The sequence below is a fragment of the Enhydra lutris genome, unplaced genomic scaffold (assembly GCF_002288905.1).
Source record: "Enhydra lutris kenyoni isolate GAN:26980312 unplaced genomic scaffold, ASM228890v2 scaffoldscaffold2, whole genome shotgun sequence".
Classification (NCBI taxonomy): domain Eukaryota; kingdom Metazoa; phylum Chordata; class Mammalia; order Carnivora; family Mustelidae; genus Enhydra; species Enhydra lutris.
In genome coordinates, this window is record NW_019154086.1 from 96,842,881 (window position 1) to 96,870,799 (window position 27,919).

Consider the following 27,919-nt stretch of genomic DNA (forward strand, 5'->3'; position numbering starts at 1 on the left):
TTTAAGAGAACACCATGAGACATTTCACAGCACAGTACAAATGTTTCCCCTCTTTCAAGTATAGGGTGAAGGAAAATCTATAAAACAGTTGATTCTGCGAGTGTAGTGTTATATTTAAAATTCTCTGCAAAACAGGCATGCACAGAGCAAAACCAGTCAGTGTTTAATACAGACATTTTGTCCCAGATCCCTATGCCTTGCTAAATTAACTTTTGTAATCTTCGAAGTAAAATATGTTATCAATATCACACCTCATGATTCCTACAGAAAGTGAAGAAATCTCCAAATCAGTCGATTGCAGAATAACCACACCACAGAGTAAAGGTAAATTCTACACGAGGTATTTCCGATAGCTTGACGTCAAAGCCACCTTTTGTGACAAAGTGTTTCAAACACTATCCCAAACCCCATAAATGTCAATAAATGTGTTTCTGAAATCACAAAAGGATTCTTTCCTCCTTCACAAAATTTGACAACAGCCAGCCAATTCATTATACTAGTTGTCAAAAAGAAAGTGATTTCTATTTTGAATTCAACTAAAACTGCCAAGCAATATGACTGAGTTGCAACATATACTGCTAAATTACATGGAAACACAAATATCCATAAAATTGAAGAGCGTACTACAAAACAAAAATATTTTAATTCATGAGCCGAGTGAATTTTAATGCCCTACACAAACAGTGTTCCAAAAGATTAGTAATGATTAGTGAGAATTCAGAGCATTTATGAGCTTACAAGAAAAAAAAAAAAAGAAAAAAAAAAAGACTGATTTAAAGAATAGAATTACGTTCAACCAAAACAGTGAAATTAGCTCTTTTCACTATGCTTTCAGGTCAAATCAACTCAAATATTTTATTCAAAAGATTATTCAAATATCACCAGTGTTCTGTGTATTTTTCATCACTGATTTTACCTAATTATTGACTACTATCTTTGAGATATGATATCCCAAAGAGGACTTAAATGAGAAGTATTTATGGCTAAATAATTTTGAAACAAAGTTCTTTTTAAATTTAATTTTATTTTTTTGCCAGAGAGAGAGAGAGAGAGAGCAAGAGAGCGAGCGCACATAAGCAGGGGGAGCTGCAGGCAGAGGGAGAAGTAGGCTCCCAGCTGAGCAAGGAGCCTGATGCAGGACTCGATCACAGCACTCTGGGATCATGACCTGAGCCGATGGCAGACTCTTAACTGACTGAACCACCCAGGCATCCCTTCAAATGGAATTTTAAGATGTTTCCTACTGAGAAATAACCTGGAATCTTCACAATCCAAAGGCTTCAGGATTTCAACCAAAACCAGAAGCTTGTTACTTAAGTAAGATCTTTAATTTAATTTAATTTTAAAATTTTTTACTTTTTTATTTTTTTTTAAAAGATTTTGTTTTATTTGACAGAGATCACAAGTAGGCAGAGAGGCAGGTAGAGAGAGAGGAGGAAGCAGGCTCTCTGCTGAGCAGAGAGCCCGATGTGGGGCTCGATCCCAGGTCCCCGAGATCATGACCTGAGCTGAGGGCAGAGGCTTTAACCCACTGAGCCACCCAGGCACCTCAGATCTTTAATTTTAAAGGGGGATATTTGCTCAGATTTCTTCCCTTGCTCTTGAGTCACTGTGTAATTATTATTACTTTTTTAAAATAAGAGCAATTTAGGTATCTAAACAGAGGTTGCTGTCAAGTAGAAGGAAGGAGGCAGCGCGTATACCTGGGGTTATTTTTCAAAATACTTGTGTGTTCAGCCCTCTGCCTCCACCAGGGGATTGACTGTGAGTCAACAGGTCTGGGACCTGCACAGGGCAATACAGATTAAAATGCATCTGTCCCCACCTCCTGAATGGTAGATGGGGGAGAAGGTACTTCAGCAGAGGAAGGGGAAAAGCATCATGAGCTTTGCAATGAGGCACACCCAGCTTTCAGTCTTTCTTAGACTAGCTGTGACCCAGGGCAGCTAACATGAGTCATGAGTCATCTGTGCCCCTGCTTTCTCACCGATCAGGCCAGCATCCTAGGTGCACGGGGAAAACAAGATGCCACCCACACGTTCAGGTTAGTGCCCTTCTCTCTCCTTTCGCTCATCACATGTTGTTCAAATCTTAGAACTTATGCAAACCATAGAAAAAATGAGCTTTTATTTCACATCCACTGAAAATGAATGACACACAGGACCATGAGGTACCACCCACAGGAAAAGGAATATATATTTTTCTAAAAGACCTTCGGCATAACCCCCATAGAAGGCCCACAAATGCTTGAAAAGGAGTCCTTAATTTTTAAGACTGAGAAGTAATTTTCAACTTAAAATCCTTTTTTTAAAAAAAAAAGGAAATCAAAGGCAAGTGTTTTTCTGCATAAATTCAAGCAAATCAATATGCAAGTATATTTAACTTCATCAATGTTCCCCACTTGAAATGGAAGCGATGTTTAGCATTTTAAATGTGCTTCCCGTGGTTTTAATCGTTTTTTCATCTTTGTGGGTACAGCTTAAACACGAACACGTTAAAGTTCTTTTGGCACAGTACAATCCGGCAGGATGACAGAATTAGGCAGACCATATTTTCCATTTTGAATAAATGAAAATGTATGAATGTTTGGGGTTCTTTTCACTGATCAAGATAGCCGTCCGGCTGTTAAGTGTCATAACCATAGTGCAGCACCCTCTTCAAAAACTGGAATTATTGAAGTTACTACATAAGTAGGAAAGTTCTCCACCCAACTTTTATGGTTGGCAGATTGTACGTTTTCCTCCAATTCTTATGATTTGCGAACACTGTCTCCTGTTTTATGGAAAGGAGATAAACACTGAAATCTGAGTCAGTATAATCCCATTAGTCTATGTTAAAATGTAGCTTTGTAATATTAAGAAAAAAAGAATATTAGAGAAGTGAGCATGCAAGGTATATTTAATAGGATTAAGAATATTTCAAGTATTAAACCTTCTTTTTAGGGATGTGGAAATAAATATAAATACTGTATTACTGATTTATTCCATTTAATCCAGTATTTCTTTTTGAGTAAATCCTTGTAAGTGGCGCTTGTTACTGCCTTTCGTTGAAGATTTTGAAGGACACTGTCTCTCTTTTAATCTTTAATTCAAGCATTTTAGCCATTCATACTAAAGCTCCATCTCAATTAGCCTGAGTGAAGTTCTCCTGTATTCCCACCAACTAGCAAACCAGATCACTGTCCAGTCAAGGACAGAAGAAAGATGGTACATCTTGATATCTGAAAATGAATTTAATATTTCATTATCACTACCCTGCAGCTGGTACGGAGGAAAGAGAGAACATTCTAAGGAAGCGTTTGTACAGAGAGCTCGGCTTTTGCTTCTCTAATAACCCCACGCCATGATCACACCAGGAACAGCTGCTGGTTTGTGATAAAGTCCAGGGTAGGCCAGACGCATGATAACGAGGACAGTGGGCAGGAGCAGGAAACCTGTGCCCTTTGTCCCTGCCCTTTCAAGGTGCTTCCTTTGGGGAAAGAGTGGCTCAAGGAACGACAGGTTATATTCCAAGGCGTAAAGGAATGGGAAGCTGTCTATTGCAGGTCATTTAAAGCACAGGTCATTTCAACAACGGAGAAAGTAGGAACAAGCTGGCCTTACGGAATTTACCTTGGTTGTGTTTTTTTAAGCTACCATATAGCAATTCATCCTGCCCAGAGACCTCTGAGCCTCCTCAGAAACTGTGATCTCGGCTCACATTTCCAAGTTGGCCAAGTAATAACAGTCTGTATGGATTAGTCTCTGCTGCACGAGGAGGTGCTTTCCACGTGTCCTCATTCAATATGTGGGGGGGGGGGGAGTAAAAATCACCCCATTACATCTACTGTGCATTTAACATAATTCCTCCTATCTCTGACCCACAAATATGTCTGAATTTAGGTTTAGGTAAACCATGAATGAGGCTTACAAAGTTAATATTTAGAGCAGAAAGGGGCTAATCCATCAATATGTCTAGGGCACTGGAAAGTATTTGCTTTTGTTAATGAACAACATGAATTGGCAAAAAATATGCTTCGCTATGATATCTGTCGACCTATTTTCTATCCAATAGCTGTTCCTACTCCAAATGCTGTCTGGCAAATGACCTCCACCCAACGTTTCAGCACAAGTAGGGTTCTGAGGCAGGGGCCTGGTGAAAGATCCCACAGTGCGTGAACCTGGATGACCTTTTAGCCTTTGGCCCCTGTTCCGATGGGCTCAACTGCAAGCTAGCTCACTGGATATATTCCCCTTTCACAGAAAACTAGACTAAATGTTCAGGGTTAAACACCTTTAGTTCTGGGTTTTAACCTCTAGCCGCCACATCGTTAACAGCCCGGCATCATCACACACAAGGGTTTTTACCTTTTCAAACGACCTTCATATTGATTTTCTTAGTTTAGTCTCATAACGGCCTGGTAAAATATACCTTTCAATACCGAGAATGGGTGTCTACATGTAATACCAAATAAAGGCAAACGCTACAGAAAAGCAGTTCCAACTCACAGCACGTTACTGGCTCAAGGTGAACATTCTGGCTCCAAAGATTCAGTGGATTCTAGATGACTAATACTTTCCATAGATGCTTCATTCTTGCTTTTCTGCAACGGGGGAGGTCAGAGGTGTCTGAAAAGCTGAGATGGCAGCTTGGATGTAAACGGTGCCACCTTGAGTGTGTTTGTCCATTCCTTTATTCCTCTGTTTAACAAATACTACCACCCATACCAAATGTGAGGCACACAGGAGAAACCAATGAGCGAAACAAAGACAGCTGTTCTTACAGAATTATAGTCTAGTGAGAGAAACAGTTAAAAAAAAAAAAAAAAGATAAAAATAAGTCACCTTGTTAGAATGTGATTTGTATTATGAAGAAAAAGAAAACCAGAACGGAGCTGGGAAGAATCACAAGTACGGGGGAGGGGAGTTGGGGGTGGGCAAGGGGCCAGGCTGGGTCAAACTGAGGTGTGTTTGGACAAAGAGCTGAAGCCCCACTCCCTGTCAGCCAGGGGGAGAATACAGCGGGGAGACACAGAAACTAGCAAAAAGGCCCTAAGAGGTGAGTGTGCCTGGAGAATTCTAGGACAAGCAAGGTCAGTGTGGCCAGAGCTGAAGGAGAAAGGGAGAGTGAAGCGTGAGAGGCAGAAAGGAAATGAGGGACAGATCAGATGAGAGCTGTGGGGAGACAATGCAAGTTGTTTTGAGGTGGGGAAAGATATGACTGGATGCTTTCGGACGGTCACAGTCTGCTGAGGGATAAAGCAGAAGAGAGTGAGGGGTTCTCATAGAACTTACCTCCCCGCACTCCCAGACACAAGACGAATCACAGATTTGCATCTTTCTCTCATCACAAAGTGCTATTACATAGGTAACCAGATACTAAGGGAGACATTCTTTTCACACATGTGTGAAGGATCTTTTCAGTTTTAAGAATTTTGCACCAATGCAGGTCACAACGTTTCCACTTCACATTGTAATCTCTCTTAGTACCTGTCAGAGCTCTCTTTTTTTAAAAATTTTATTTATTTATTTGACGAAGAGAGAGAGAGAGCACAACTAGGCAGAGAGACAGGCAGAGGGGGGAGGGGGGAAGTAGGCTCCCTGCTGAGCAGAGAGCCTGATTCAGGGCTCCATCCCAGGACCCTGATATCATGACCTGAGCTGAAGGCAGAGGCTTCAACCCACTGAGCTACCCAGGCACCCCTCTCTATTTTTTTTTTTTTTTTTTTTTAGGTGGGTGGAGGAGGTGTGTGTACATATTTGCTTTCAGTTTATTTTATTTTATTTTTTCTTTTTCTGGGAGGGTGCGGGGGGAGAGAGAGAGAAGTAGAAAATGCCCCATGCAGGAGTTGGGGGGAGAGGGAGACAGAGAACCCCAAGCAGGCTCCACACCCAGCATAGAGCCCCCCAGTGCAGGGCTTGATCTCACAACCCTGAGATCATGACCTGAGCTGGAAATCAAGAGCCGGATGCTTAACCGCCTGAGCCACCAAGGTGCCCTCTTGCTTTGAGTTGCTTTGAACCCCAGTGCTATCCCCACTGTTCCCATAACAAAACATACCCACCATCACTGGGGATGTGATGCCAATGAAACATTTCTCTTCCAGCATTTCCCCTAAGAAAACTATACTTTTTAGGAAAGTTACTCCAAAAGGAAGTAAAAACTGGTATTAACTTTAGACTGCACAAAAATCATTCCCTTTGCCTCTTTGGAGGACCTTTGTAAGAGACACATGATCAATTTCAGCCAATAAATCAAAGTTTATGCCACGTTTAGTTCATTTCAGTTCTGACTGTATCATCACTACGCAGTTCTCCATTTCATGCCAGGCAACAACAATGTGGAGTCGAAACACTACAGGCATCGAGAAAAACGGCCCCTATCATTTTGATATTCGCTTAATTCCTCAACCTCGAGGAGAAATATGTTATAGTCAAGAAGGGCTTAGGATACAAAAGGAGTGATAACCTCACCTTCAAACACTAATGAGCTGGACGACTTCCACCAGGCCACGGGGCAGAATGTTTCCCCCAACAGAGGCCTGTGAATGGCACTGAGTCAATATACTAACGTTAGATTCTAACAAGAAAATGTGGTTGGTCTCCTTTTGTCAGGAGAAAGGCAATTTATCTCTACAGCGCAGACAAGAGAAGATGAAAGTAAATTAAGACCTGTACCAGTCATTGCTTTATCATCGGCAATGCTATTTTACACAGAGCCCGCAATGGGGCGACTTGAAACGGCTGTGAGCATATTCGAGGTGGCAAAGAGGCTCATTCACAGAGAGGTGAAATATAAACCTATAAATAAAGATTTTAGGTGGAAATTTAATCTGGAAACAAGGCAGAGCTTGCAGATGGCCACCCTGACGTTAACGAAAAGGAAAAAAAAAAAAAAAAGTCTTTCCATTTCTCTAATTCCAAAATAATTAAAATCCCAACCATGTTTTGAACTCAAATGTGTATTGCAACCACCAAGCCCAAGTGAGAGGAGCCACTTGTAACATGAAAATACCGTGTAACGCTTAAATATGGGCCTAGACTCTCTAAAAACAGAAAAGAACAAAGAACAAAGGCCCTTCTCTCCCCACCGCACCCTCTTCAGGCTTGTGTTTTTTTTTTTTTAATTTATTTTTATTTATTTTTTTTTAAAGATTTTATTTAATTATTTTATCAGAGAGAGAGAGAGAGGGAGAGAGAGCAAGCACAGGCAGACAGAATGGCAGGCAGAGGCAGAGGGAGAAGCAGGCTCCCTGATGAGCAAGGAGCCCGATGTGGGACTCGATCCCAGGACGCTGGGATCATGACCTGAGCTGAAGGCAGCTGCTTAACCTCACTGAGCCACCCAGGCGTCCCTTGTTTTGTTTTTTAAGATTTCATTTATTTATTTGACAGAGAGAGAGAAAGCACAAGCAGGCAGACAGGCAGGCAGAGGGAGAGGGAGAAGCAGGTTCTCTGCTGAGCAGGGAGCCCGATGGGGGGCTCGATCCCAGGACCTTGGAATCAGGACCTGAACTAATGGCAGCTGCTTACCCAACTGAGCCATCCAGGTGGCTCAGTTTTAGAGTCAATGGGATCAATGTTGGCAGACTGTCAGTGCGTATGTCCTGCGGACATAAGGTAATAAAAATGTGGCTCAACATTCAACAGAGGGGTTCAAAAAGTCAGAATCTGCAACATGATCTACTTTCAAAAAATTGCAGCAGGAAAAGTCAGATAGAGCTGTTAACCTCTGTGGAGGTCTTAAGGATAAAACCAATTTCATCTGGCTCTGGCCTTCCACACCAGTCTCTCCCTACATTTGTATGTTTTACTTTATATTTATTGTTCCTTAATCCTATCACATGCCTGGGTCTCATCCATCAATAAAACTGTCAAGTTATTGGAAGCAGGGAACCTGGTCTGCTTGGCTCATGTCCCTCAAAATACCCAACTTAGCACCAGTACCTCCTGAGCTCAGAAGGAACAGCTTTATTAAGTCAGAGGTTAACATGATGATCTTCTTTTTGTAAATAATGTTTTTTTGGAGCACAGCACTGTTTGTCTACCTACTGTCTATAGCTGCTTTCACGCTACGATTCCAAGTTGGGTATGTACAACAGAGACCATACGCCCTGCAAAACCTAAAATATCGACTCTCTGGTCTTTTATGGAAAACTTTTGCCAAACCTTTTATTAAACTACTTATACTTCTTTGGAAATAGCTGAAGAACAGAGTACAATTATAATGAGCATTTTTTACTGTTCTGAGTAAATGAGCTTTGATTTTTTTTTTTTTTTAAATGCTGGTTTGCTGAGCAAATCGATTCCTGTCCATCTTAGGGATTTGTTCCTGATAGTATGATAGCTTGGAGGAAGAAGCCATTTTTCATCTGCTCATTTCTCCATACCAAAGATGTGGCTTCTCCTGTGTGTCAATCTAATAGATTTTACTGTCACTGAGGTGGTATGTAATTTAATGCACTCCCACATCTTTTTAATGATTTTAATTACCACTAATAATGCCTGGCAGTTTTATAAAAATATCATAATTCCATTAGTATTCGAGAATGTGTTAATGGGAACTAATATTTGTTATTTCGCAATCAGAAGAACAAGTACAGCGTGACTGAGAACAATGGTTCAAATCTGGCCAAAAACTAAATGCCTGAGTGTTAGGACAGGATATGACAACTCTGGAGTGAAGATGGCACATTCCATTCAAAGGCTGCACAGTGAGTTTGCAAACTGTGAGCTTTTCAGGCAGCAGCCTTAGAACTTGGGGATGGTGATTTGGCCCGATTTGATATGTCCTCATTATTTTTATATTCTGTCGAAGTATGTTAGTCTATTCTATCTCGACCATTTTGATAGGAGTGAAAAACAATCTCTTCCCTTTCTGGATTCTGCATGAGGCCCAATCTAGCCTTTGCAGAGACCCTAAAGCCATAAACATGATCCCAAGGTACATCCTAGATGCCAAGAGATCTGCGTGGCAAGGCCATGTGGCATCACCAAAGATGGCCATTCTCTAGCATATGCTGGGATTCTGTGAAACAGAGGGGGAGGGGGTGGTGCATGGGGGAACCATAAATTTCCGACCCAGGGATTTGCTGGGTTAGTTTCCCTAATAGCACTCACATTAGAGTAGAAAGACTATAAGACCTCTAACTATCCTACAGTCATCATAGCAATATCTACCCTACCTCGTACACACTGAGAGCCAGGGTGGTGGTCTAACAAACTCATTAACATCTGTCAAGAACTGGAGGCTCCTGACATTCAACACATCCACAGGCCCTCAAGTTCATGGAAAGCATTCCTGTTTACACCAGCCTAGTTTTATCTTTGAATCAGATGTGGGTTCACCTAGTCTAGGTCAGAGGCTCTCAGTGGGGGGTAGGGGGGTGATTTTTACCTCTCCCTGCCCCAGGACACAATTTGGCAAAGTCTAGAGACAGATGAAGTTACTATAGTTGGGGTGTTATTACTGGGGTGGTATTACTGGCATTTTGTGGGTAGAGGCTAGAGATGCTGCTAAACATTGTCCATACACAGGACAGCATCTGCAAGAATAAATTAGCCCCAAACGTCAGTAGTGTCAAGATTGAGAGACCTTGGTTTAGGTATTGTCTGTGTCACAACTTGCTGCAAGAAGAGAGCCGAAGATGGGTCATTTGTCGTTCTCTTTGGCCAGACCCTTTGGTGCAGTCAGCTGCCTAAATTCGGCCTGATCCTTTGTGTGACATTAAACGCCATTAAGGAGTCAGTCGGTTTGCCTTCTGAGATGCAATCTGACGGGAAGAACGCTAGGAAAAAAAAATCATTCTCTCCTATTTGGAACATAAACTAATCAATAAGTATTTATATACTGACCTAAGATTAGTTGTTGTTCACAAACACAAATGGGCAGACACCACATTAATGTCAGAAACAACTCTGGTCTCATTGGATACTTCATCTCCAATAGGAAAAAGATCTTTTTTTTTTTTTTTTTTAAGATTTTATTTATTTTATTTGACAGATAGAGATCACAAGTAGGCAGAGAGGCAGGCAGAGAGAGAGAGAGGAGGAAGCAGGCTCCCTGCCGAGCAGAGAGCCCGATGCGGGGCTCGATCCCAGGACCCTGGGATCATGACCTGAGCCAAAGGCAGAGGCTTTAATCCACTGAGCCACCCAGGCGCCCCGGAAAAAGATCTTATAAAGGATTCAAATCTACAAATTTATGAGTAAAATGAAATCTCTTAGCCTCTTATTTCTCTCTTTTTTAATCTGTGGTTTAGATCCTTATCTACAACAACAACAACAAAAAAATCCATGTTCCTTAAAATTACAATAACCAAAGTTGGTTTTTATAACACAGATTTAAAATCTAGAAACATATGATCATAATATGTTTTTACAGGAACATGATTGTATTTATACTGTAGACCATTGCATATTTTCCCCACATATGCAACGTTAACATCAGTTTAACTAAGGAGCTTTTTCATATTTATTATTTGACTAGAAGCAACTCCAACTGAGAAACCCATAAACAACCACTTTGGTGAAGAGAGACCCTCCAGTGAAGCCCTAGGCTGGTGAAGGAGGCAAATCAAATGGGCTAGTTGTTGGGCTCATTTCTCAGACTACATTCTACTACGTTCTGCTATCTGCATTTGACCTCCAGATGACAGTGACTTCTTTAATTCAAATGTGTAACTCTGCTATAAATAAGATAGCATCGTTGCACAGGCTATAAATAACTAGAAATTACATGCTTTCTCTAGTCTGTTTGTACTGGCACTGCAGAACCCTCCACTTGCCGTGATGAACGGTCTCTGTAGGTAGACAAGAAAATAGAGCTGCCAAAACCACTTCCAACCTCCTAGGATGGAGAGGTGTTACGATCCCAAACACACTACAAGTAGTTGGAGAATATTACTGGAAAAGAGAAAATAATGAGAGATTTTCAAGGTCTGTTTGGAAGAGCTGAGGACTGAAGAAATTCATGAAAATAAAAGAAATTTTGTAAAATATATTTCTTAAAGATTTTATTTGTTTATTTGAGAGAGAGAGTGAGAGAGAGCACACACACGTGGGGGCAGAGGGAGAGAGCACCCAGTCCCGATGTGGGGCTCTCTCTCACACCCTGGAGATCACACCGTGAGCCAAAATCAAAAGTCGGACACTTAATTGACTGAGCCACCCAGGGGCTCTCATGAAAGTAAGTTTATCAAATAATCATTTCTGTTAATTAATAAGAATGGAAAATTCTAATTCTTTTATATGCTAAAATGATATAAAATATTTTTTATAAAAGGGGGAAAAGATATTTATTGAGTGATGCTATATTCAGTGCATTTAGAAAAAAGTTTTTAATATTCTTCCTCTTTCTGTTATTTTTTGTATTCTTAAAATACACTCTGAACTTTAAATGTAATTTTTCTAACCTAAAAAACAGAATCAAATCCTTGGTTGTATGGAGTGCAGTGTATAGCTGCAAATTCATTTATGTTTCAAAGCTGGTCCTGCCACATTTTGATGGCTCTCACAGCCTCATTTTCTCCTATGTATAAAGGACATGAAGGAAATGCCCACAAAGTGCTCCTGAGAAAAAGAAATGATCCGTGAAAATGCCTAGTAAATTGCAACCCGCCACAAAGATCAATATATTATTAATCCTACAGTGTAAATACCCAGTTTTCTCTGGTCCTCTGTGTCGACTCACTTGTCATAGTTTTGATGGCGTTAGGAAAAAAATGCTTTGTCACAGTCACAGAAAGTACATTGACTGTAGTAGTAAAACCCCTATATCCTTGAAAAGTTATATATAAAGTGAATGGATTTGAATCTTATGGTGGTCATTAAAAAATTTTTATGGTCGATGATGAAATTATTACATAATTCTCTATTATTTATCTTTTTAAATTTTATTTATCTTCTAAAGATTTTATTTATTTCAAAGATTTTATTTATTTATATGAGAGAGAGAGAACGTGCACAGGAGCAGGGGCAGGGGGAGAGGGAGAGAGAGAAGCAGAATCCCCCACTGTGCAGGGAGGCTGAAGAGGGGCTCATTCCCAGGACCCTGGAATCATGACCCGAGCTGAAAGCAGATGTTTAACTGACTGAGCTACCCAGGTGCCCCTAAGATTTATTTATTTTTTAGGGAGCAGGAAAGAGAGAGAGAGAGAGAGAGTATGTGCACATGTGCAGAAGAACAGAGGTAAAGAGAGAAGGAAAGCAGCACACTTCTTGCCCAATGAAAGGCTCAATCTTACGACTCATGAGATTATGACCCGAGTGGAAATCAAGGGTTAGATTCTGGGCGCCTGGGTGGCTTAGTCATTAAGAGTCTGCCTTCGGCTCTGGTCATGATCCCAGAGTCCTGAGATCGAGTCCCACACTGGGCCCCCTGCTTGGCGCCAGGAAGCCTGCTTCTCTCCCTCTCCCACTCGCCCTGCTTGTGTTCCCTTTCTCGCTGTGTCTCTCTGTCAAATAAATTAATAAAATCTAAAAAAAGAGAGAGAGAGAGAAAGTCGGATGTTTAACCTACTGAGCCACCCAGGTGCCACTTATTTATATTTTTTAAAAAAGATCTATTTGGAGACCAGGTTTTTTTTTTCAGGATAATATAAATAAATGCTAATTTTCATTACATCTGAACTACTACTGAAATTGTATCTTTTTCCAACAACCATAAGCATCAATTGTGTGCGTGCGTGTGTGTGTGTGTGTGAGAGATCCCTAGCCTAAAAACACATAAATCTATTTTTGGATATAATCCATATTTTAAAATAAGTACTAGAATGTTTAACACCACATTTTAAAAGCAAGCTAGACTAATACGCCAAGTGGAATCATCACAAGACACAGACATTCTAAGGTTGGTTAATGCAAGATTTCTTTAGATGAATCTTCTATAACCGTATGATAAAACTCGAAGTCAGGCACTTCTGTCCCAGTAGTGTGCATTCACGGAGAGGAAGAAGAGGTGGTTAGGAAATCTAGACGGGCTCTTTCACTTCCTAAGGCTTCACATGTGCCTTACAACACAGAACTGAAGTCTGTGCATATACATTAGTCCATTAGTTAGTATAATGCATGCATATTATGTATTTTTCTAGGAAACAAGTCACTTATACATCTGTGGCCTCTCAAACTGTGGCGTCTTGACAGCTTTAGGAAATAAAATAGTGATACCAACCAAAACACAATAATATTATATATACGATACATAACAGAACCACACTGAATTGAAAAAAAAAAAAAAAAAAAAAAAAAAAAAAAAAAAAAAAAAAAAAAAAGATCAGAAATAGAAATTTAGTCAGTGTTCTTAGCCCGGGATCTGAAGTTGTCTGGCAAAATTGCACATAATTACAAAGCAAAGCAATGGAAATAAACATTTTATTGAAAGACAGGTGTTGGAGACACATAAAACCATGCAAAGAAAGTGATGATCTGGAGTTATAACCCAGCCATGCACTGGACTATGTCCTCCCCGCCCCAGCCCCCTCCAGTGAATGACAACATACGTTTAACAGCATCTTGGGGAAGAGGTTCCTGGGTAGTCTTGAGTAAACTTTGGGACACTATGGAGAAAATAAAAGAACGTAACTAAAAACAAAAAATAGAAACACGCGAATGATGGTCGAAACATACATGATTCCACTGACCAAAGGGAAAAACAAAAAGAAAAACATTGGATGAAAAGCAAAAGTGAACAAATACCCTGAGGTTGGGCCCCAGCATGGAACCAAAGTAAACATAAACCTAAGAGATCTATTTCCACAGTAATACCTTAGAGTGCTGGGTATTTGGTCTTCAATAGCATTTCCAAGTAACCTGTTGAGGATTTCCTGCTCTCTTTCTCCCTCCTTAGTGCCAAGCATCTCCAGTTCCCAAGGATTCACACCGATCACCCGTTCACAGGGCACTTCCAGCTCCCAGCTCGGGCCATGTGTTACACTGCTGTCCACTTAGAACTGCCCACACTTCTGACCTTCAGCCTCTCACATTTGCTTTCTTGATAGATTACTCTATAACCTACCTGTCCTTCTGAAACTAAATACAGACTGTCTGGCTGATCATTACATCTTCGTTGGGAGTGTCTACCTTTGGCAAAGCTCTCAGCAAAAGGCATGCCATCCAGAGCACCTCTAGAGGCTCCGACTGACCTGTGGTGCCCACGGCTCGCCCCAGCCTGAGCCAAATCAGACTGATGATGTGGAGAGCGTGTGCATACGGGCTGGAGTAGGGTTTTGGGCGGGGTCAGGGGTGGGGGGGGAGTACTTTCTAACTGGAGGCAAATTCCTCCTCACTGCCGATAATTTTTAAAAACCCTCATTCTTATTGCATGTGCGCGCACGCGCACGCACACACACACACACACACACACACATTTTATACTCCAAAAAATAAGTCTACCTCAGGGAAATGGAGAAAGAAAGTTGGAAATCTGCCAAGAAATCTCCCTCAGCAGCTAAGCCAGTTAGAATCTCTGTAACAAAAGTTTTTTGTTCAAGAGGCTCCAGGCAACAGAATCCCCCATTGTGTTCCATGTTACCTGACCTAATTAACTTCTTTGTTTGAAACCAAAGAAAGGAGTCTTTTGAGCTAGAAGCTACCATCATCCAAAGGCAGCCAGAACAGAAGCCCTTGGGGTTACCAATTCCTACACAAGTTCTCACACTAGATAGAAATGGAGTCATCCCTCATTCAGGAGACCAATAGGAACTGTTCCATTAGATTCCACTTAGATCTGGGCTTCACAATAGAAGGTCTTAAGGTGCAGGTCCTTTTGTTGTTTAGCGTAAGCCCATGATCACAGCAGAAAACAATTTATATAATCCCTAGGAATTCCATGCAGGAAATGGTACCTGTCACCCTCACAAGAGCAAGGGAGAAAAGGCAGAAGTCTCTCAAAAGAGAAATGCACACCCACTGAGTTTAATCTTTAATTTCTCAAGTTGAGCAATTATTTCTTGGGTAGTTTAATTTTCCCACTCACGAACAACAGTAAATAAATAAAAATGTGGATTTTTGTACAGAAGGCTGTCAGCAAGAACAGAAGTCTCCTACGTCTGGTTCACTACCTCCTGAGTGCCACCTCTGTGGTAAAGTTTCATCTCACATTTGAGTCACTGTCACTGTATGTCTTTATCCCCTGGAGTTATGAAGAGCCAGAAGTTTGAAAGAAAAGGCTTGGAAAATTATATTCCCCAAGTCTCTTGTCATTCAAGGTTTCTAACATGAAGTGAAGAGTTTTCTTCTGCTTCCAAGAGAAGACACGAAAAACCAATATTGCAACCGGCCCAGCAAGAGCTCTGAGGCCACCGGGGACTTTCTATCCTCCGGCATTTGAAGTGCATATGCTCGATTCAATCACATTCGCTGCTGACACAATCAAAGTCGCAAGTTACAAAATAACTTAAAGGTACTCATCACAACAACCCGCCTTGCCGAGGTAACCAAAGCTGCATCAGCCGGGCTTCCGGTGGTCAGCCTTGTTTGCACATATACTGCTCATGCACAGACCCGAACACACAGGTGCACAGACAAACACGTACGCAGACACTTGCAGAAGACAGCTGAGAAGACAAAACAGCGACCTCAGCTTGGCTTAAAGAGAAGGATTCGAAAGAAGTCCCTAGAGATTGCAAGACGAATGCACCACAGCTAGTAGAAGAACACATCAGGGCCATGCTTTATTAGAGAAAGACGGAGATGTGTGCTCGGGGTGGAACAGACGCAAGGAGACGCCCGGCAATTAGAGGAGTGGACAGAGAACGTGGTTAGTGGTAGCAACAGACCCGTTCCCAAGGACCAGGAAAACCGATCTGTTACAGAGAGCGGAGTCAGTGGCGAGAAAGACGAAAAGGTGGCCAGGCTCGAGGAAGGTCCACTTACTGACGCTGCCACACACGGCCATGCAGTATTCCTCTGTGTCAAAGTTGTTTCGGTTGCCGCCACATCCGCCGTAAAAGAACGGGGCGCACTTCCCTTCGGTCACATCAAAGTACCAGCGGGAGATCATTGCTCGGCATGGCCCCGTCTCGGCCTGTTCAGAGCACACCTCTAATCAGAGGAGACGTGGGGAACCACATTTAGCATGAAAAGGTACCGGCTCGCGGTTCACGCACATGTTTATGTTTCTTATGCATCAGTCCTCCCGGGGGGTTGGGGGTGACGTGGGCTGGGATGATTAGGCAGATTCTGTCCAACATTTTAATCACTGACCAGGACTTTCGAATGACCTCGGAAACAGAGCCGTGCATGCTTATCTGGTTTAATGAGGGTAGCTTAGTAGTCATAAAAGGATTCCGGCTGAAGTGAACCAATCTTTAGCTGCTTTTAGGTAAATAGTAAATGCCCCAAAGTGTCTGCACATTGAAAAATCTCTTCCCTCTAAGAAATAAACTCCTCTTCTAGAATAACCTCAAGTCAGCTTTAAAGGTAAAAGGACTGCGCCTGCTTCTAATGCAAAAAACGTACCCTGTCCCTGACATCTGATTGTTTTCCTTCATAAAGGACAGTCTTGCCTCGGAGTGTAAAATAATTACACCTATTTTGAACGTGATCCAGTCTGCAGAGAGCCGGCCTGTCCACTGACCATATTTGAAAAACATATGGAACATCTGTAAATGTGACCTATAGCCGATTACATGAACTCTAGTTAAATGTAATTTTTGTTTTTTCATTTATCTGTCCTTTGGGCAGTAATGGCACAAACAATAAACCATCGTCAACCAACTCTAATTTGTTAAAACATACCATGCACCATTTTACCTTAAAGCACATCTTACCTGTCAACACGCTTTGCCACCCTCCCCAAGATCAGCGTCACGATCCCTGATTGATCAAAGTGTAATAACCTCTCTGTTTCCATTTGTAAAGTTATGGTAATTAGAACAAGAACTCTTCCTCCCATGTGTATTCCATTTTTATTAGAAGTAAAACAATTCCCCCTCTGAGTTTGTATCTTGCCCTAGCTCAGCTTATAGAGAAACTGCAGATGCCTAAGCCCACACAGATGTCTGGTTTATTAGTTTTATCATCATACCAAAGAAAAGCATCCCTCTCAAAGAGAAATGTCACTCAAAACTCAGAGCTTCCCAATTAGGAATATTCAGCAACATTCCTCCACTCAATCCTTTAATCCTTCACTCAAAGACAAAGATCCACACTGTTTATGTAAATGAGAACTACTGTTTAACTTCCCTATACACCACTTATTGTTCTTTCCAATTGAGACAAAGAGGTGATGGCAAAACCAGGAGCTACCACCATCATGATGACGTTGACAGTTAGTACAGAGCTCAGAAGGTGGCGGTCAAACACTGTGCAGGAGAAAAGCCAGATATCGGATATCTAAGGTGGTTCTGGCTCTCTTTAGATGGTTTTCAGATGGACGTATCTGGCTCCAGGAGCATCAGGGCTCAAGGTCACCCATCTCTAATGTCTTCTCATTCAGTACTGCTGCTTTGGAAGTCCATTCTTGCCAAGCCATGATATATTTTCAGGTTGCTTTCTGCACAGAGCTCTCCTGTACAATGAGAACCTGCCAACCCATTCACACAAGCTTCCCATCCACTTGGCAATTTGCTTTATCCTCCACAAAGTAAAGGATGGTAGTCATACTTTTAAAAAGGATAAAATAAGTTTTGGCAGTGGAGGAGAGTCTGATTACCTCTGAGTTATTGACAAAGCAGCTTCTGGGCCATAGAGCGAAAAGCCAGATGCCCCAGAGGTAGGCCCCCTTCAAACCACAGCCATCAGCTGTCTCCTCTCCTAGACCTTAATGACTGTTTCTCTCTCTCTCAGTTCTAAGAAACACCTACAGGCTCTCTCCCTTGTATTTCCCTCACCAATCTGCACACGTTTATGTTGACTGCCTCTTTCTTGTTTCTAAGATGTGGTAATATTCATCATTAAGCCCCTCCTCAGGCTGTAGTAACTGCAAAGAGACTGCCAGACAATGGTATCTTCTGAGCCTACACTGTGCGTGAATTTGGCCCCGGAGTTACCAGTGGCCACTGCTCCAAGAAAGGCACAGGGTGCCTCCACCCCGTGGCATGACCCCAAGTCACAGGGCCACCGGCAACAAAACCCATCGTGCCTCAACAACTCACAGCAGTCTTCACATTTGATACATCCCAGTACATGCTGTCTTGTACTCGTTGGCCGCAGGCCCCCCAGTGAACACCATGGCTGTGCCGGGGCAGGACCCTGTCTCTAGGGTATCTCCTGTGTATGAATTAGAAGTGAGAGAATTTGGGGCAGGGGAAGGTGAAGCAATGGGATAAAAGAATGATGATCCAAGGACAGGATCCGTGATAGATATTTGGCTTTCTGTGTCACCTCGGAATTTCTGCTGATTGAGGCAAAACCTCCCAGTCTAGAACTCAAATGGCATTTTAATAAAGCATCATTTCCCTATACCACAAGTGAAACATTTTTATTTCATTCATTTAATTTTTCTTATGTCTCATTCAAAATGGCTACCAAACCCCTTTGTCACCCCCAAATTTGCAGAGTCGCAGTCAACGAGAAAAAACATTCAGGACACAAAATCCATTTATATGTCAACTAAGTAAATGGAATGAACTACACGACAAGCCCACAATTCTGCCTGGTGTCTCCCGCTACAAGAGTCTTGACCCCTCAATCTGAGAAGGCAAAGAACTGAGTGACACAACATTGGGTGGGGGGTATTTTGGTGGCTCTCTTGACATTATCAGGGCTGCTGCTGCACTCTGGACATTGAAGGCCCCACGCAGTTTCATACTGGTGTATGTGGACAAGGTGAGGCATAGCCATCAATCCCACAGTACTCAGATAGAACATGCAATAACGTGGCCAGAGTTGGTATAATAGCATGTGATAATCTAATGTCAAATGTATTGGGCAGTACCCACATGGGAGCCTGGAAGAACAGGGGTACGAATGGCTCCCTTTGGAACCTCTCGAAGACAAGGGCTCTGTCCAGCTGGTTCTGATCTGCTGACATGGAGGAAGGCACTCCAGCTGTCCTGAGCCACAGTAAGGACAGCAGAAGAGAAAGGGCAGCTCATAATCCCGCCAGTCTCCAGCACCACCGTTCCACCATCGAGCTGGCATCTCCCACCAGTTTCCTTCTGGCTAGGACTCGAACGTCAACTCCCTCGAGTAGCAGGGTTCATTTCCAAGGGGAAATTATTCACAATATCATCCACTAAATGCAGAGCATTTAGGCCCTCTAGGACTGTAATTCCCCCCAAAGAGAATTCACCTGAAAATTAAACCTGTGGTTTTCTTTTCTCCACCTTCATTTTCTTCTCAAAATGTAAAATAATAAAGAAGAAGACTCACATTTTAAAGCCATTTAAATTCCAATCCACCTTCATTCGTATTCAAAGTAAATCTTCCATATCATAATGAAGAAAATTTGTCCAGAATAATAGACGCTGGGATCTTTCTCAGAATGCTTGGAGTCAGATAGAAATACTGACCCAGACTTACACAGACATCTAAGGAATGATGATCTTTGTTTATTCATATTTAATTCTTAAGCTTCTAAGATGACAAATAGGCCTCTCAATATTCATCTAGCTGAATTCTGCTGGTAGGGAAGGCTTAATTTCTTCTTTTAGAATAGCTCTATCCATCTCTAAGACAAGAGACCACTTAATAAACTGAAATGCTAGTATACACAAAGCATATGAGTTTATAAGCTTAAAAATGGACTCTATGCATTTTATATCTTTGTAAGGTACGCCCTTGCCAAGAGCTGGGCTGGTTTCAACACTAAATTCCATTTTCCAAAAATCGGTATTATACAAATACAATATAGGAGCAAAGCAGCAGATCCCTACGCTATACAAAATGATTAGGCAGTCCACTGTCCAAAAAACAACGCTTTAGCCACAAAAAATTAACTCTAAATAGATGTCAAATTGAAGTAAACTTTATTTTGGACAACCAAAATTAGAAAATTTTATACTTAAAAAAAAATATCAGCATGAAGATACCTGAGAAAGTCGCAGCTAGGCTGAGGGTAAAATTGCTTTCAAATGTACAATAATTATAATGCCTTCTTAAAAAGCAAGATTAATGGGTGCCTGGCTGGCTCAGTTGGTAGAGCACCCAACTCTTGATCTCAGGGTCATGAGTTTGAGCCCCACATTGGGTGTGGGACCTCCTTAAAAAATTAATTAGTAAGTAATGTACAAAGTGTTTTAAAAAATAAAGAACATTAATAGATTAATTATTGTTAAATAAAGCACTAACTACTAAAGAATAATTTTAGAATAATGTAAAGCTTTTTATTATTCATTTTTAGTAGTTAAATTTCAATTATTCTGACTACTGGAATATGAGAAAATAAAACCAGTATTACATGGAATGTATAAGGTTTAAATTTACAAATTTTGAGAAAGCCATCACTTGAATAATCCTAGAAGATTTTTTTTATAGAAAGCTAGAAATTGTGTATTCTGATATTATAAAGAAATAAACAAAGAAAATTACGTAGGAGAATTTCTCCATGTGCTGCAAGAATATATGCAGAGTTAAAGTTCAGATACAGTACAAATATACCTATTTTCTTTGAGTTAAAAATTATATGTCTTGGGGCGCCTGGGTGGCTCAGTGGGTTAAGCCTCTGCCTTCAGCTCAGGTCATGATCTCAGGGTCCTGGGATCAAGCCCCACATCGGGCTCTCTGCTCAGCAGGGAGCCTGCTTCCCCCTCTCTCTCTGCCTGCCTTTCTGACTACTTGTTATCTCTCTCTGTCAAATAAATAAAATCTTGAAAAAAAAATTATATGTCTTGAAATTTTATTTTATTTAAGTAGTTTCCATGATCAACGTGGAGCCCAATGCAGAGCTTGAACTCACAACTCTGAAATCAAGACCTGAGTCGAGATCAAGCATTGGATGCTTAACTAACTGAGCTACCTCGGCACCCCCATATCTTGAAATTTTAAACTAGAGTAAAAAGGGCAATAAGAAGACAAATATAGTCTGACCTTGTGATAAATCACTCGTTTAATGTTAACAGTAAAATAAAAACAGTGACAGAAATACTAAAATCTACTAAATATTCTTATCTTTAATATTTCCAATTAAGTGTTGACTGGTCTGCCTAATCATTTAATCAGTTAATAATGAATATGGCCAGTTTCAGTACAGTTTAGAATAACTCATTTTCAGCCTAATTAAGTTATTTCTGCAATTCTAAATATTACTATGGGATGCAACTTTGTGAGCCTACGTTATTAGAACTTAGAACTCAAATTCTGTGGAATAAAGTAGACAGATTGGTGTTTAACTTATAAGTAAAATTTTAAAAAGGTAACATACCAGAAAAAAATGATTTTTTTAAGAGTGTATTTTTTTGGAACAGTAGATTTATATACTTTTAATTAAAAGAAAATTTTATAATGTGCTTGCAAATATTAGCAAGTAGCCATCAGAAAACCTGTCCAGTAGAAAATAATTCTGATCAGGGCAATAAATGACCAGATATTTATTACCTAATAGTCATATTTTATGAAATAAAGGCATGTAAAAACAGGTAAGCAAGCTTGAACTAAAGTCTTATAACAAATCTCATTTAAGCCCCAAATATGGGTCGAACTGTACAAACAAGTGATGGGAACAGCTGTGCATGGTCCCGAAATCACTGACTCTGTAATTATGAAACGACGGGTGTCACGGAAGTCTCTACAAGGTTTCTGTAGTTGGCTGGCCTGTTAACTGAATTGTGTTGATTCTCTGAGGCTATCCCGTACTTCTGTCATTCCAATTATACCTGACCCAGTTCTCACATCTCCCCATGATGGAAGAGTCTTTATAAAATAACACCTGAAGGAGATCCACTTGTAAGGATTCAGACTCACCAGCACTCTTCGTGGTGGTGCTGGGCGCATTCACAAAAAGGCACCCCTAGGACTTTTCCGGATTTCTCTGTTCCCTGTTTGCTACGGGAATAAACTTGTTTCTCATGGAGTTGTGTGGTTAGTCTGAAAACAACACGGTACTGTAAGAAGCTCCAGGCTCTGAGTCAGATAAGAAGAGGTCATGTCCTCTGCTGGAAATAAGGCAAAGTGACTTTTCTTAGAGACTGAGAGACAGGAGATGCTGGGAACTCATTATCTCCAGGAAAAAAAGTGTGATTTATAATGTTCAATGATTTTCCGTGGTATAAAGACTCCCACCATTGGTATTTCAGGATACCACTGGTTGTGGCTCACAAAACTCCTGTATAATCACATTGAACAGGCTACCAGTTGTCCACACTGCACCAATGAGAGGAACTATAAAGGGACAAGTCAATTAGTCACAGTTGCATATGTAGGAAGATAGTAAGAATTTTCTAATTTGCTTGGTCTTCAGAGCTCACTTGGTGACATTTGATAATACATTAAGGACACCCCCACCATAGATAAGGATGGTTTTCCCTTCCAGTTTCTTATTCCCTGTCTCAATCTCCTACATTGGCAAGGTATGAGGGGCATGTAATGCTACTAGAAACTATCCCTCCAAGGCCAGTCCAATGGTCAATGGGGTCAGCATACCTGGGTCTCAGCACCCACTCCAGATCTCCATCTCTGAACCTATGTTTACCAACTGCCTCAGTGGTTTGAATGGACATTAGTGTTTGAAAAAGCAGTGTGATCAACCTTTTTATGTGCAGCTATAATGTCAAAACCAGATATGTAAGATTCAATCATTTTCTGAAATGACCAGAGGGGAAAGATGAATAAAAAGAAGCAGAGGTTTTTGGCTTAAAAAGAGAAGTCCACATACATTTGGGAAAAAAGGAATACAACATATTTTAGTAGAGGTGTTACGACTCAACTATGCTCTATCTCAAAAATTTAATTTTAAGAGTTAGTCATACATATTTCTTTGACAGTTTCAATACTTGGGCCTTAAATCTAATACCAACATAATAATTTTCTTACATATAAAAACAGACTTCTCAGAAATCTGAATTTTTTTTTTTAAAGATTTTATTTATTTGACAGAGATCACAAGTAGGCAGAGAGGCAAGTAGAGAGAGAGGAAGGGAAGCAGTCTCCCTGCTGAGCAGAGAGCCCGATGTGGTGCTAGATCCCAGGACCCTGAGATAATGACCTGAGCCAAAGGCAGAGGCTTTAACCCAGGCGCCCCCAGAAATCTGAATTTAATGTTCTTGTAACATGCCAGAACACCAGAAATAAAAAAGTTATTATTTTTATTTAGAGAAATAAACAAAGAAGCAATGAAGGAGGCTTGAAATTTATGTTCATCACCTCTCCTTCAAGAAGGAATTACATGGGGGCACGTGGGTGGCTCAGTGGTTTAAAGCCTCTGCCTTCAGCTCAGATCATGATCTCAAGGTCCTGAGATCAAGCCCCACATCAGGCTCTCTGCTTGGCAGGGAGTCTGCTTCCTCCTCTTTCTCTGCCTACTTATGATCTCTGTCTGACAAATAAATAAAAAAAATCTTAAAAAAAAAAAAGGAATTACATGGAGTTCCTGTTCTTGCAACAAAAAGGATGCTTCTAGATAATGCAAGTCCCAGATCGACTACTGTCCTGCTGTTTTATGACCTTTTCTGGGGGGAGACTGGGTGTGTCCACCTTGCCATTTTAGCTGGTCTCTTGTCATGGGACCCGAGGGAAAGGATGGGACTCCTCCAGCTGGGAACACGTGTCCCTGATTGCTATGTGGACACTAACCACCATCTGCTATTTTAAAACAGTGCACTAGGGGAGAGTGAATTGCTTTTGGAAGAATACAAAACAAAGCCAGGAAGGCAGTTTTTCTCCATCTCTCACTGCCTATGTGACAAATATGCAATACGCAATTTTCAAAAAATATAAAAATTTTGTGCTGATTTGTCTCTAAGCTATGCAACTACATTTCATGGCTTACCAGATACCTGCTTTTACCTGATAAATGAGGATTTATCATCTTTGTTTGAGCCTGTGTTTTGTTTATCTATTCTTCTCAAACAAACAAAAAAAATGTCCACTGGCTACCTACCATGTGCAAAACGCTGACTTCAGTATCACAGCTGACATTAAGATGAGACAGAGTCTCGTGGTGTTTCCCTGCTCACGTATTTAAAGCTGGACATCACTGGAGATCCCTGTACCACAGTCCAGAGATTAGTAACCAGACAGCTTCCGCTTCCATCTCCTCTCAGGGGATATCCAGCAAACACCAGAGACAGTTTTAGTTGTCACAACGGGGCAGGGGGTGTGTTACTGGCATGTGGTGGGAGGGACAGTGCTACTTAAACGTCCTAAAATGAACAGAATGGTATCAACAAGGAACCATCGGGCCCAAAACACTGTTAAGGCTGAGACTGAGAAAACCTGCCACGGTCCACGCAAACACCAGAAGGATTCATGATGCACTGTAGTCATTTTGCCCAATCCAGAGACTGGACTAGCCAATAAGCAACAGTCGCCTACACCTCAGAAATCCTGAGTAACAACTATTGTTAAATTTCAGAACAGCATTAGGCATGAGATTGCCCAACGAGGGTTATGTTTCTCTCGTGAAACGGTAGAATTCAAACTCAAAGGCAAGGAACACAAAATTTCTGTCCAGATTTTGTCATGCTCTCAGAGTCTACCTCAGAAATTATATCCAACAAGAACAGGAAGTAAGTTAAGAAATAAGAGAGACAAACCTATCCTCACAGTTAACTACTCAAACAGTCCTACCAGATACACAAAACAGTGTACTTTTGACAAGTCTTTGGTTCCAAACTCCTTCTACCATTTCAAGAGTCTCTCAGATTTTACTTATATTCACTTTATTTATTTATAAAAGTTTACTTATTTATTCTTTTTTAGTAATCTCTACACCCAACATGGGGCTCAAAATCACATCCCCGAGATCAAGAGTCGCGTGCACTTCCAAGCCAGCCAGATGCCCCAAGCATCTCTTAATTCTTAAAATTTGGGCTTTTGCTGCCTGGAAGACTGAAGGGTTTTACTGAGCATCTTTTGAGGTGAGACTCAGTCAGGCTCGCCTCACCTTGATTTCTTGCTCTTCTAACAAAATCCTAAGAGGTCAGAAGTTGGAAGGGGTGGCTGGAAGCTAGCGATGACTGAGAAGGGCAAAATGGTTGATGGCTGAGTGAAAGAGGTGTTTAGGCTGTAACCCATCCTGCTTAAATACCCCAGGAAGCATTTTTCTAAAAGAGAACTACAGATTTCCATTAAAACCCACAATTCTGGGGGCGCCTCAGTGGCTCAGTGGGTTAAGCCTCTGCCTTTGGCTCAGGTCATGATCTCAGGGTCCTAGGATCGAGCCCCGCCGGAGAGCCTGTTCCCCGCCCCCCACCCCACGCCTGTTCTCTGCCTACTTGTGATCTCTGTCAAGTACATAAATAAAATCTTTAAAAACAAAACAAAACAAAACAACCCACAATTCTGTTGCCTACCCATGGAATCTGAGCCTCTACTCCATGAGGCAAATGGACAGGCTAAAAAGGCATGCCTCTGAAAATGACATGACGTCTAAGTGAATACATGAATTATTCTCTCACTTGCTGGATTATTTTATTATGCTTCATTTTTTTTATTGCAAAATCCACATTGTGTAGATATATGCAATTGTTGTGTCTGAGGTGTCTGTATATTTTTTGAACAGCAACGGATTTGGGGAAAAACATTAGAAAAACTAATTTTTTTTTTTTAAATCTGGTTTCTGGACTTGGAATGAAATTATTTTTTATTTTTAATAGATTTAGACATAACTACATTAATATGCCTTCAGCTGATTATGTGTATTACTAACAATGAGTCTTGAAACATACAATATAGGAACAGAACATGGAAAGTACAAGCCATGAACACTACTAGCCATTGAAAATACCATGAAGTTCGAAGGTACAATTTCCCATGTGGCCACAGAGATCTTTGGAAATATCCTAAGCCGCTGAATTCTGCACTTTATGGTATGCAAATTATATCTCAACAGATTTTTAAAGAATAGACAATTGTATATGTATACACGCAATTTTTTATACGGCTCTCATCCTCACTCTGACATTTTTTTTAAAGATTTTATTTATTTATTTGACAGACAGAGATCACAAGTAGGCAGAGAGGCAGGCAGAGGGAGAGGAGGAAGCAGGCTCCCCGCTGAGCAGAGAGCCCGATGCGGGGCTCGATCCCAGGACCCTGAGATCATGACCTAAGCCGAAGGCAGAGGCTTTTAACCCACTGAGCCACCCAGGTGCCCTCTCACTCTGACATTTTAAGCAAACTACCTGACTAGCTTTCTGAATTGGGACCCTCTAACTCCATGAAAAGAAGCAGTCAATGCCATGCTCTATGTGTATGAACACCTCACCACCAATGGCTGACATGCCATGGGCACCAAAGAACAGGCTGCCACTTCTCACATCTATGCCCAGTGCCAACATGAGTTCTCTCAACATCGTTAGGAAGGATGTTACCTTCTGGTCCAGGAACAGGACTGTATCTTACTTGTCCTTAGTCATAACCCTGAGGGAAGGCTTCCTCAAAGGGAGCAGCCATTGTCCCCTTGTCTCGTTCCCTTCATTTTTGGGCAGCACGCTACTATGAGGCCTCCATCAAGAGTATGTGAGCACATTTTCATGTTCCCAGGTCATCTTCAGTTTTCCCCCAAACCTGGCAAAAAGTTAAATATGAATGATAACTAAGAATCCTGTTAGTGAATCACGGGACACCTTGTTAAGTGTCAGATCCATCACAGACAGCTAACAATGGAGATGTGAGAATCAGGCTAATGTTTGGTTCCTCTACCCTGGAGATCAGGGCAAGCCACTTTGATTTATTAATGACAGTTCTCAAATTCCTTCTGTTTGGTGCTCAATAACTGGGCAAATCTCGATTCTTCTTGAAAAATCACTCACATGCCAATTTCTCATCAATGCCTTCATTAAAACTGAGGCTGAGCACTCTCCTTCCTCTGTGCTGTTGACGTGCCCTACCAGCAAGGTGGAAGAGACTTGTCTCTCTCCCCAGGAGGCAGCGTGCAGGAATGGCTGGAAGCAACGTGACAGAGCTACCCTATTCATATCCCTGTGCCCCCAGGAACCAGGGCAATGCCCAGAACCTGAGTGTCTGGTTGATGTTGGTGAACATCCAGCAGTAAAATCACATGATGCTGCTCCCACATTAATGACTACCAGAGGGGGAAGAGAAACTATTTAATTCTGCAGAGTTCAGTCATCTAGCCCAAGGCAAGCAACATGAGATTAAACTTTTTAACTTCATCATCATATGCGATGCTTAAAGTGCTACCTGTATCAGTCTCCGTCCGTTTAATATGAACTTCCAAGAGGTTCAAAATACCCGCAAGAAATGAAACATTATCTTGAAATGCAGTCGCATTTAATATCCAGGTTGAATTTTCAGGTAGACATAAAATTTAACTGCAGGTACTTTACTATACAATGTATATTCATAAAAAATAATCTGGGTTTAGGTTGTTTTTCTTAGCATGTATCTATAACTATCACCTCTATTATACCAACAGATATGAATACAGCACATTTGTGCTTTTTCTAATTAAAAAAAATCCATCTGTTCATTTACCTTTGGCATTGCTACTTAGTAGTGAATATAAGTTCTCTGAAAAATCAGAATAATACTTATAATTGCGACAACTCTAACACTTCAGGTTAATTGAACACTTACTGTCTACCAGGAACTGTGCTAAGTGTTTCTCATAGATTACATGTCATTGAGTCCTCACCAAATCATAAAAACGAGGTTGGTATTATTAAACCCCACTTTACAGAGGGAAGTAATGAGACTTCAAGGTTATTTGATTGACACAAATCTACATGGTTGGATGATAGCTGGGATTTGATTGGGCAGCATGTGCTTTTAAAACAAACAACACTTACAGCGTGCCAGGCATTATGGTAAATGATGAACACAGAGCAGCTGTCATAATTTGTTCAACAAACATGAACCGTCTTATCAGCATCTACACC

The 27,919-nt window shown here is 41.1% G+C and overlaps 1 protein-coding gene across 7 annotated transcripts in view; it reads right to left on the bottom strand.

Moving 5' to 3' along the window:
• LOC111152475 (amyloid beta precursor protein) overlaps positions 1–27,919 on the bottom strand; it is a 277,755-nt gene that overhangs the window by 91,858 nt on the left and 157,978 nt on the right. For 2 of the 7 annotated variants that reach the window (XM_022510961.1, XM_022510959.1), the window contains exons 7-8: positions 15,852–16,019; positions 13,478–13,534 (exon numbers count right to left, since the gene is read on the bottom strand). The exons of 2 other annotated variants lie outside the window; for them this stretch is intronic. In XM_022510961.1, coding sequence (XP_022366669.1) covers positions 13,478–13,534; positions 15,852–16,019 — 225 coding nt within the window. The remainder of the gene's footprint in view (positions 1–13,477; positions 13,535–15,851; positions 16,020–27,919) is intronic. 3 more of the 7 variants (XM_022510970.1, XM_022510964.1, XM_022510978.1) reach the window with 2 other exon arrangements.